Source organism: Saccostrea echinata, unplaced genomic scaffold (assembly GCF_033153115.1).
Source record: "Saccostrea echinata isolate AGI-Se365-2 ecotype Australia unplaced genomic scaffold, CSIRO_AGI_Sech_v1 ptg000022l, whole genome shotgun sequence".
Classification (NCBI taxonomy): Eukaryota; Metazoa; Mollusca; class Bivalvia; order Ostreida; family Ostreidae; genus Saccostrea; species Saccostrea echinata.
Window position 1 is genome coordinate 1,507,597 of NW_026889771.1, and position 12,042 is coordinate 1,519,638.

Sequence of the window (12,042 nt, forward strand, 5' to 3'; positions counted from 1 at the left end):
TTGACATTAAGGGAAGTTGGGGGGGGGGTGTCATGCATCCTAATTAAATAACTTTATATACCTCTAATATGTATATCACCACAAAGAATAGATTAAGGATTTTTTTTCCTGGAGGAAGGGGGAAGAAAGAACTACTGAAGAAAGGATAACTATAAGTAAAAGCAATACTGAAGAAGAGGGGGGAATCAAAATCTGTATGTGATACGGGTGAGGGGCGAATGGGGGAAGGGGGCTCTCAATTAAGTTTAAAAAAAAACAAAAAAAAAAAACGAAAATTTCCAACTTCCTCTTTTATGATTATAAAGATAAAAAAAATCATATCACTGGGGCGCGTAGTGATGGATTAAGTTAGGGATAATAATGAAAACGCAATCTCAGGTACTTTCCTGAGGATGTGAGGTAAACCCACTCCCAACCCGTCTTGCATTTGTTGTCATATATATATATATATATAGGTTAAAAAAAATGTTTTCTCCGTGAAATGGTATATCTTTTATATCAATAAAGACACTGGTAATGAAATACTAGTACTTGTCATGCGATCAACCCAGCTAACTTCATACTTTTATCATAACCTTCGTGTAGGAATTGTATAGGTACAAACGTTTTTGAATGTAACATATATGTTTTAATAGCTTCTTTACGAGAATATCCAGGGAATGCATTCAGGTATACTATAGGGAAAAAAGGGTCGAGGCAAATGGAAAAAAATCCGAAATGAATGAGAAAACCCATTCTCTACAAACTGGTGTGTCTTGTTAAACCACAGGCACTTATTTCCCTAATAATTTTTTAACCCACAGTTTAAAAATAACGTTATTATTAAAATACGGTTAAAAATTTAACTACAGAAACAAATGCCCATAATGAACGAAAGGGGGAGTGTTGTATCTAAAAGGTATACTTTTGCAGTTCCATGATATAGGTTATTAAAAGGGGGACGAAGTAATTAGGTAGACAGTCGGGGTGAACCGATTCCACGTCATACCACTCCTTCTCCAAACTCCCTTTTCTTGTATGCCCCTCTCTTAGGGGTGTTATAAAAAAGGGGTTCTTTAATAAAAAAAATTTGAACAATAGAAAAAAAACTCATAAAGCTTTTGTACGTGTGCTTTGTGTATTTAAGTTTTCGCTATTATTATTATAATCAGGAGGGAGGGTTATTTTTGTTTATTTGTTATACCTGCATTTCTAGGAAACCTGAATTACTCAAGTGTCCTGTTGCTATCTGTCGTCCTACTTTTGAATATTTTCAGCTTCTTCTCTAGAACGCCCGAACCATTTTTAACTACAGTAATTTTGATATACATGTACATGTATAGCATATGGGGACCACAAGTTGTTAATTTCATGGTCTATGTCCCCCTAGGGTCTTAGGTATGGAACAAAAACCATCAAAATTACTGCAATCTCAAAAAATATTTCTGAACATGCAGCAGTCAAACTGTTGGCATGATAACATGAGAATAATAATAAAAAAAATGATCCCTTAACAAAAATTTTGAAATCCATGCCCCTTAAGTGGTTCAAGATTTGGTCGTATGTTGAAAATTCTTTATATCTTTAAAGTCTTCTTTGTTCATGAACATCCAGCTGACAAACTTTTTGATTGATTATAATGAATGAATACTTAACCTTTTACCAAAATTGAGAATTATCTGGTCCTCGGGAACATCACTTTATCCTAAGGTGGGGATTAGTTGGTCATATGTTGAATACATTACATCTTTGAAAATCTTCTCTTATCATGGACATTTATCAGCCAAATTATTTCTTCAATGATATAATAAATGCTTAGCCCTCTACTAAAATGGTGAAACTCGTGGTCCCCGGGTCAAAAGGTCAGGCTCCAGTGAGAAGCTTAGTTGGTCATACATTGTAAATATATTACACCTTTGAAAAATTGAGTTATGCATGTATGTTTGAAAATCTCTCCTATAAAGCAGTCAAAATTGTAATATTCATGGCCCCTGGGTCCAAGGTTTAGGCAAAGGGTGGGGCTAAGTTGTTCCTATATTGGAAATACAATCTTCTTGACTTACGGACAGATAGCATGATATATGTTTGCGTTATAACAGTAAGTGCTGAATTCAATTCAATTCATTTATTTGACAACACCATCATACATTGGCATATAATGAATACAACAAACAATAACATACACAAAATCAATTTAAAAAAAAAATATTCCAGTAAGCGTATCAGTTATGTTGAAGTTTTTCTTTTCTAATATCAAAGCACTTTTTTCAGAAAGTTACATACTCTTCTGGCAATTATAATACTTGTAGGGTTGATAGTGTCAATAATAGGGTTTTCCTTCATGTAACATTGAGCATTAAATATATCACAATATTGTAATCTATACTGATCATAACTAGGACAATAAAGTACAAAATGTTTTTCATTTTCAATAAAAAGTTTACAAGAAAGACATACACGTTTTTCTCTGGGAATAGGTGGCCTTGATTATCTCACTATTTCAATATGTAGTATATGAGCACTAATTGATTATTTACCAAAATTGTTAACGTCTGTTCCTAGTCCAGTTCAGGTCGCAGGATGGGGCTAATTTATTCATATACTGAAAATACATTCTTTGAAAATCTTTTTTAAAGGACATCTAGAGGGAAAACCACTTAAACGATTAGTTCGCAGTTTTGTATTAGTAAAAATCAATATTTCATTAACGAAAAGTTTTCTTTTCAATACATAAAATAGTTAAATATCATCACCAAAAATTGCGTAAGTTATCTCCGATATTAAGTCAGAGTGAAAACTGTAAATTGGGTTTGCTTTCTATCGTTTAAAATATGTTGGCAAAATACCCCCCCCCCCCCTTTTCATACGGGGTCTGATATATATGGATGACACATAGAACTTGACATTAAACTTCGAGCGAAATGTTCATATTGAATTTTCGGTACTGATGTGTAAGGTTTTTTTCAGAATGAAAGAAAATAATAACCGACAAGTTTTCAAAATTTTCGGTAATGCAATGCAGCCGAAAACTTAGTCCTTTACAACAATTGTAAAATTCAGACTGTAGGATGGGGCTAAGATAGCCATATTGAACATCTTTAAACATCTTCGTTATAGTGGATATCTGCAGTCAAAATGTTTACATGACTACTAGTATATTGAGTTGCTATCCCCCCCCCCCTGCAAAATTATGAATATGATTATTTTATAGGATCTTCACCAGACTGTATAATTTTTGTCACACGAGACCTGAGTTCCAGCTCCAAATGGAATCATTGTGGACATACCTTGAGAAGCTCAAAAATACTCAGGTGACCATAAATGCCCATGGGCCTCTTGCCATATAAAAAGTACTACAGATCCACCTTGTCCATCACACTCTTTTATCATCAGATCCCCATATCTTTATTGCATACGATTTGGATATATCATAGTTCAATGATTTGATATATATATACATGTATATATATTTTTTTTGCTTCTTCAGGGGTCTGTAAGGGTGTGGGTTTTAAAATTAAGTTTGCATTCATTTTTTTCTTAGCATATGAATTCCTTTTTTTTAAAAAATATATATACATATAATTGCCTTTGTGAAGAAAAGAAAAAAGAAAAAAAAAACTAATTAACTGTTCATATCCTGGAATTTGCAAGTGCTCGACCTTACCACAGAAAGTATGTGTGTGTGTGTGGGGGGGGGGGGGGAGGGGCAGCATCTAAAGGAAAAATTACTATAGCAAAATACTATACTCAGACCCCCCCCCCCCGTGTTCTTCGGGCCTGGAGGGGTAAGGTGATCCTTATGAAAACTTGTCATTGCATGGAATGTTGTCTACATTTTGCTGTTTTGGGTTTTTTATTATCTAATTCTTTCAAGGAATCGGCATTTTGATATCTAACCCAGTGCTCCTAGATTGGGGGCTAAAAGGGTAAGTTTCCACAAGAGCGCTTGCAAAGTATACTTACTACATTTTGTTGTTTTGGATTTAATTTTCCAATTTTGTCATATCTGCGCTAAGATTGCTGCAAGTGACCTTTATTTTCCGAATGAGTGATAAAATTTAAGTCTTGCAAATACTTTTTCACAAATAGATAGACCCGCACTTTCTCTAACAAAATTTGCTATCCCTTGTCAGTCACCGCATCTTCTCCTACATTTTCAGAGGTAGCCAGAAAATTCTTTTTACATATGATTGGGCTGGTCATCTCCTCCTACATTTTTTAGATGATTGGCCTGGTCATTAAGTGTGCAATAAATCCTAGGGTTTAAAAAAGTAAAATTAAGCTTAATTTTAGGTGGTCCTTCTTGGACAAGATGGGGCATGTCATGAAGATGTACAAACAGAATTTGGAATGCTGATCCCTGCCCAGGGTTTGCCAAGGTCTCACAAGGGGTTCTGATTCCTCGTCAAAATCTTTCCTAAGACGCCTTCGGACACTTTGCGCTCATGTTAAGAATTTGATTCGGATTTGGAGTCGTGATGCTGGGGTTGCAGACGTGCTATAAGACCTTGAATGTTACAGCCGACTGAACCGTTCCAGATGAGGAGATCGTGTTAAAATTTTAAGGAGGACCAATCACATATGTTGATCTAACTCAATTGGATGGAAACAGTAAGGGCGATTCTTTCTGGGACAGAAAAAAGTCTGAGTGGTGTTAAAAACAGGAACCTGTGTTTCCCATATACAGCGGAAGAAAAGGGTCGGAAGACATTTTGAATACTAACTGAACAGTATACTTCTACATGTATCATGATATGATGTTATAATGTTGATGTTCATTGTGGTAATTTTACATTTTCCGTGGGTGACATCTGATCAGACAAAGCCTTGAATTTTGAAATAAAAAAATTGCAATTCACAGAAAAGATCGGTATTTTTGTTTTGCTCTAATAAGTTTGGATTTTCTGGGAGGGTTAAAAAATTCGATGTGTCTCAGCCATCCTTAATATAGTAGAAGTAAAGAAATGGAGACTTATAAGAAGTCCTATTTAGATTTTGAAATATGATCTGTAAAATCGGCAAATAAAATCATATCGACTACATAGGATTAGCCTGTCGTAGCAGGTTTCCAGAAGTTGTTGATTATATATCAATGCAGGGTAAGTCAATATATTAGTTTCGAAATTTAAGACACACCATCTGGACACAAGGCAAACTGTTGGAATTACGGTAGGCACTAATTGTGTTCCTTTATTAGCTGATCTGTTTTTATATTCCTATGAAGCAGAATTTATTTAAAAACTTCTCCACGAGAAGAGGAAAACACTAGCTGTGTCCTTCAATTCGACATTCGGATATATCGACGATGTTTTATCAATTAACAATAGTTATTTTCATTCAAATGTCGATTTAGTATATTCCAGTGAACTTGAAATAAAAGACAAAACAGAGTCTGCCACATCTGTTCCATATTTAGATATTTTACTGACTATAGACGACAAAGGCCAATTAACAACTAAATTGTATGACAAACGAGATGACTTCAACATTTCCATCGTCAACTTTCCTTATTTATGTAGTAATATCCCACTACTAGTATTACCTTCTTGTGGTGTTTATTCACTACTCAAGAGCATTCGGCAAACCTCGGCTGATTCCGTCACCTTCATCAAGCAACTAGATGAGGTACGAATCGGCCGAGATGTGCCGAGTGTACTCAAGAGCTTGCTCTGAGTACGATCAAATTTTAAAGCGAGGCAGGCGAGACAGGCTTCTCATTGATAAGTTGATGTTACAGGGATTTCAACAGCCTCGTTTAAAGTCAGCATTTCGTAAATTTTATGGTCGTTATAATGACCTTGTTAGCAAATATAACGTATCATTGGGTCGTATTTTGGCTGACTTGTTTCATACCAATTGTTAGGCCTTTGTTTTTGTACTGAATTGACTACGGATAGTTCCGGCTACCTGATCAATACATAGGGCTCATGGCGGGTGCGACCGGTGAACAGGGGATGCTCACTCCTCCTAGGAACCTGATCTTATCTCTGGAATTTCCAGGGGTCTGTGTTTTATGCCCTCTTCACATATTTGTATTGTTTGTGGATTTTTTGAGATCTTTTACACCAATAGACTGATGCCGAAGGACACTTGACGAAATACAGTTTTTGACATGCCCGTTATATAAACAAAAGCTTTACCTATTGTGAGATAACCCCCATCGGTAACCCTCTTTTTATACAGTCTGTTCATAAACTACAAGTCATATTCCATTGAATATCACATTTTACTAGTATTCAGTAACATACACCTATACATTATCAAGTACATGTTTGTCTACATACAAGTATCTGCTAGCGCAGACATTTCCATTCATTGTTTAGTTTTTTAAAATATATATTCCTCTTTACTCAACAGTGCACCGGTATAATCGTCATGGATCTGATTGTCCTTTTTTTAATATTGTTTTCAACTCGAACAGTTATAACGTATCCGTCATATGACAGTCTCGGTCACGTGACAAGATATTGCACAAAATGAGAAAATGGAGACCAGCTTCCTTTCCCACAAAGACAATAAAAATCAAATCGTCGTCATTAAATCTCCCCCAACAATAGTATATGATGAATGATGAAGGATGATTCTCTTCGAAGAATGGCGGATGCATACACTCTTGAAATCGGCGGGGCCTTCGCTGGTTTGTCTGTCTGACCGACGGAAGATAATATTGGATTTATCAGTTTTTTTCACAGAGGCACTTTACAGTTCATAGCTGTGAGAGATCAGTTAACCCAGTGTATTGCTACAAAATAAAGAGAAAAATAACCATACATTATACCCTCTATTGTCCCTTTATCTGAGTTTATTACGTCTGTTATTAAATGTTTGTGTTTTTTATCACTGGACGTTAGGATTCTCCCTTACCATGACCTCTCCATTTGTGATCTGTTCACAGCGCACAGCGGGGGTATCCGTGATCACAACTTCATTTTCAACATTGTCTAAAACTAAATATGTCGTATCACCCTCTTCTACAAAAGAAAAAAATAAAAAGTTTAAATAACATTAATCTGAAAGCAACAAACCTCATTTCAAATCACAAGAAATTTGATTTTGTATTGGGTCTAATCAATTTTGACTTACCAATTATAGCATCAACGTAGGCAACCTCCTGTGGCACCGGAAGTCCACTGCCCCACAAGTCGGTGTATTCAGCTTCCGGTGTTTGGACCTCGGCTTCCATAACCAGCTGTATCAGTTCTTCATCAGTTAGTGTGCTGCTGGTGGTCGAGGCGGACTCTAGAAAAAAAAAATGTCAAAATTCAAACTCTCTTCAACCACTTTTATTACACATACATTTCTTTAACCCACTTTTAATAAAGCAACCTGTCAGGCTATATTGATGAATGTGTTTACTTGTCCGTTTATAATCATAAATGCAAAATATTTAACCCTCATTGTCCCGACTTTTAAATAGTTGCTGCGTAATCCAAATAAAGATCGAAATATCTTTAAAATAAAAAAAAACTCACCATCATCCCTGGTCCCTCCAACTGAGGGGACTTCCTGTGTGAGGGACTGGAAAAGATTGTTGGTACTGGGGTAAGAACAGGGCACATGGGCTCTGAGGTCCTTCTCTGGGGGCAGGTGGAGAGTTGTTAGATCTAAACAAATAACAGATATGTACTTATATATATATGATCATCATTAAAAGTTCCTTTAATTTGGCAAGTCAACTATCTCGGAGATGTGCTATTGCTTTTGATCATGAAGTATGCGTATCATTTTTCATATGTCACAAGAAAGTAAACATACCTGTGGATTTACAGATTTTGTTGAAATCTGGGAGGCGCGTTTCTAGACTCTCCTCAAATATTGGCTCATTGTCTGACGATATGTCATCCATTCTCTCTGGAGTGTCATTCTAAACACAGGAAAAGACTTGTAAGTTCAACGAATACTACTAAAACCTTTTTTTCTTAAAAAAGGAGAACAAATCATGTTCCTCTCAAAGTATAGTATTACACCTACCCCCACAGAAGCTGAACTGTCGGATTCAGACATGATGAAGTCTGATGAAGACTCTTCATCCTCGCCTTCACTGTCCATCTCTACCATCTTCCTATAGGAGATTCTCTTGGCATTACGGGCTCTCAGGCTCCTCTTCGTTTTGGTCTGAGTTATTTTTGGTACAGAGGTTCGCTCTGAAATAGCAATTGACAAAATTACAATCTGATCAAGGTAAAAATATCTGGGACGGTATACCTTCATATTCCGTCCACCCCATGCTAGACAGAAAACTGGAGATCCTTGATTGGAATAATTCAGTGAAAATCAATAATGGTCACTAATCAGGAGATTGAGTTTTTAATTTTTTTTTTTACCTGTAGCTTTGTGCTTGTGGACGGCTTTCTTCTCGCTTAGGAACTGGTATACTTTATATGCGTCCTTGCCCTTCCTCTGTCCTTGATCTTTGAGCTGTTTGACATCAGGGAGACTGTTTAACGCACACCTAAAGTTGGCCTTCCATCTTTTAGGGTCAGGTTCATCACCCTCCACAAATTTTCCTACATGTACAATAAAAAAAAACCTAGTTTATGACTCTGTGTCAAGCAGGGAAAGAAATTTTCAAGTACTTGTTTCACAAATTGTTGTTACAAAGTATTGAGCCGCCGCGATCTTTAAAGGGCTCTAGACTAAGTTCACAAAGTTGAAACCTTACACTCGACAGTGTGTGTGTTGTGCAGTATGTTTTTTCATTAAAAAAAAAACTTTTGTTGGAGCGATGAATCATTAAATATTGCGGTTGTTAAAGCAGTTGGATCAATAGGTTAAATGAATATGTACCCGTATGTTTAGCCCATCGTTCGAACAGCCCGGCGTCCACCTCGGGATCCCAGCCTTGTCTGGCGGCGTGTCTCCACGAGATCCGGAATGTCTCACGCTCCCGGGACTCCCAAGAAAATCCCAGGATATTCTCATTATTTAGAAGATTGACCAACCATGGCCGCATTTTCTGGCGTTCAATAGGACGTATTGGTTTCCTCTGAGGGATGACCGGTTGAGTCTGTTTCCTCTGAACCATCTGAAATAAATTTTATATAATTTCATTTTGCACAAAAGCAATCATTTTTTATTTGTATTTTTTAACTGCTTAAAATTTGGATTAAGGTCCAAAGTATTACGCCAAATTGTAGCAATGATAACTTTGACAGATATGACACGACTTATCAGTGAGACAAACTGCGTTAGGTCACTTAATATACATGTATAGATCTCTCCTTAACAAGGAAGTTTAAATCAAATATATGGCACCCCGCCAAAATCAATACAGCGGGGTGCACCAGAAATCACCCAGCCATGCAACCACCCAGCCGCAGGTAAATCATAAAAGAACTTAGTAGATCTGAATCAAGTACCGTCGTAAATGACCAATTAGTATTTAAGAACATAGACCTCGTAACTTGTTTGTAACGAGCATCAACAGACTTTAAAATATTGTACCGTAGCCAATAAAATATCGAATCTATACAAAAAAAATCAGTGGTTGCCATGCACATAAAAAATATAAAAAAAATATAAATCCAAGACAAGCCAGAAAGTTAAGTTTAGTATACACATATGCAGTAACATTTCAAACAACTTAGATAAATTGGGCCAATATACAGCATATACAACTGGGTTAAAAAAATGTTTCCGTCGATCAGCTTTATAATAGAAATAATGACAGTGAAATAGAGGAATGGTTTAAAACGATAATTATGTATAATACTTGGCATTCTGCAAAGAAATGTTAACTTATACAGCAAATGCTTGGTAAAAATATGACCCAGTTTCGATTGTGCGCGCGCGCTGCTTCCCGAAAATAAGTTTTACATGTTCTAATATAAACAAATGCTGCAAAAAATATAAATAATATGCGTCATGCATGTCCTTACCTTTAACAATGTGTATATTTTATCAAACTTAAGAAATTATGTTCACAGCTGATTCCTGCACTACCTAAACAGTTATGAATATAATATGCTTCACTGTCAATGTTTTATTCTCTGTTTTGGTCACATGACCGAGAGTACTGGGAATTCCAGCTCGTTACTTGGAATTTCATATCTAATTTTAGCCACAGCTAACACAGCAAAATTAACCTATAAAGATTGAAATACTTGTGTATTGCAATCATATCTGAGTATGTAGTAGTCCTCCTTCTTAAATATAGCACAGACAAAATTATATATTCATATTGGTTAAACATTGTATCGTCTATTTATGAAACTTGTTCTATGTCTAAAAATAACGAGGGAATCCTCACAAAAATAGACTTTCATAATTCAGAACAAGTTAGCTTTGGTTTCTATTTTTATCAAAATAAAAACCAAAAATTTTCTCAAACATTATATATTATTAACCCCACGTGGCCCAAATAAATGTTTATTATGAGTAATGAAAGAGAGAGAGAGAAAAAAAAATTCTAGCACACCGTCAGAAAAGTTATCTGTAGATACATGTATAAGATCATTGGCGTTGTCATGATTTGCATTTTTGCCCTTTTAAGGAGCATTTTTTTTATTTCTACATTTTAAAATTATTTGTGCATAAATAATTTTAGAGAGAGTTAAAATTACTTTTATCTATTTGTTAGGTGTTCTGCAGGTTTCATCCATTTCGCTCGGCCAAGTTAATCAAAATGAAGTCATTTTGTGTCTAAATATATTATATCAAAAGAATTTGATGTATTGGCAATGAGATAGAAATAAACAGAAGTACGATAAATTAAATGTTTTATGTACATGTATTATAATATACTTGTGCACATATACGTATCTGTCTGGTCAAGTTTGAAGCAAAATCGGATTTTTTAAAAATTTTATATCTTTGCCAACTATATTATAGATTCAAATATTACTTTATATTGTATATTATCTGTAATTATATGTGTTAAAAGATGTTAAGATAAGATTTATTAATTAACTATATTGCATACAAAGTTTGCAACATGTAGGCGGAAAACAGTCCAAAGCCGATCAAAAACAAAAACAATCAAACAACAAAGCAAACAAACAACAAAACTTGACTTACAGAATTATATAGCAGATGGGGTTATTTATAATAGACGAAAATGAAATAAATGATATATTGTGTAATGAATTTGTGAAATGCATTCCATGTGTATATGAGACTATTTATGGAGAGAGAGAGAGAGTTAAAATAATTATTCATTCATTCATTATAACCCATTACAAAATGTTTCAAAAAATATTTTAGAGTGCAGGCCCGTAGCAACGGTTTCAAAAGTGGAGGGGGGGGGGGGCAGCTTCCCTCAAAAATCTGTCAAGCAAAAAAACAAAAACAAAACCAAACCAAAAAAAAAAAGTGACCAGAAGTCCCCCCCCCCCCCTGCGTTCTACGGGCCTACTGGGTCTGGAGTGTAATATTATGCATCACTGGAGAAAACAGTAGAGAAAACATATAGTGGATATAATGGGCAGGATTCTCCAGAGGCCAGAGGAATACAATACAAGAGGGATAACTCGTACATGTACACCAAATTGGAATGATAACACGTGGGGGTGATGAAAAAAATCGTGGACTGACAGACTCTCTAGCGCGATAAAATTCTCATGATTTCAACTTTGATGATTTTCATTTCGAATATTTACATACATGCATAAGTCTGACAAGCATACAAATTTACAAAAAAAATAAATAAATAAAATAAATTAAACAAATATGACCTCGTGCAAAAGGCTTCCCAGTCATTTTCGACGTCATTTACGTCACAAACATTTTTTTTTTCCAAAGTATTCCCCGTTCTCTTGGATAAATTTCTGGTGCTGGTTCACCCACATACTAAAACACATTTAACCAATTCCAGGTCATAGGATGAAATTATATCGACTAAGATCGCTTCATTGAATCTAGGGAACAGGGCAAAATCACAATGTCTGGGATTTTTTTTCCTTTGCAAGACAACTTTCAGGCACCACAAGAGTTGGTCATCCTTACAAATATATTTCCCGTCCATCCCTGAACCGATAATGCCACTTAGAAGTTAAGGATTTTTCCTTCCTCTACTTGATCTAGCATATTCAGCATTTCCGTTGGCTTTTTCTCATTCCACATCTA

At 35.5% G+C, this 12,042-nt stretch overlaps 1 protein-coding gene across 1 annotated transcript; it reads right to left on the bottom strand.

Moving 5' to 3' along the window:
* Positions 1–6,682: 6,682 nt before the first annotated feature.
* LOC133190196 (interferon regulatory factor 1-like) lies at positions 6,683–9,045 on the bottom strand. The gene is made up of 8 exons (XM_061325686.1): positions 8,767–9,045; positions 8,304–8,486; positions 7,951–8,123; positions 7,735–7,843; positions 7,452–7,583; positions 7,063–7,218; positions 6,844–6,950; positions 6,683–6,721 (listed from the first exon to the last, which is right to left on the bottom strand). The coding sequence occupies exons 1-8, from the start codon at positions 9,002–9,004 to the stop codon at positions 6,686–6,688; spliced, it is 1,134 nt and encodes a 377-aa protein (XP_061181670.1). The 5' UTR covers positions 9,005–9,045; the 3' UTR covers positions 6,683–6,685.
* Between the last annotated feature and the right edge of the window lie 2,997 nt (positions 9,046–12,042).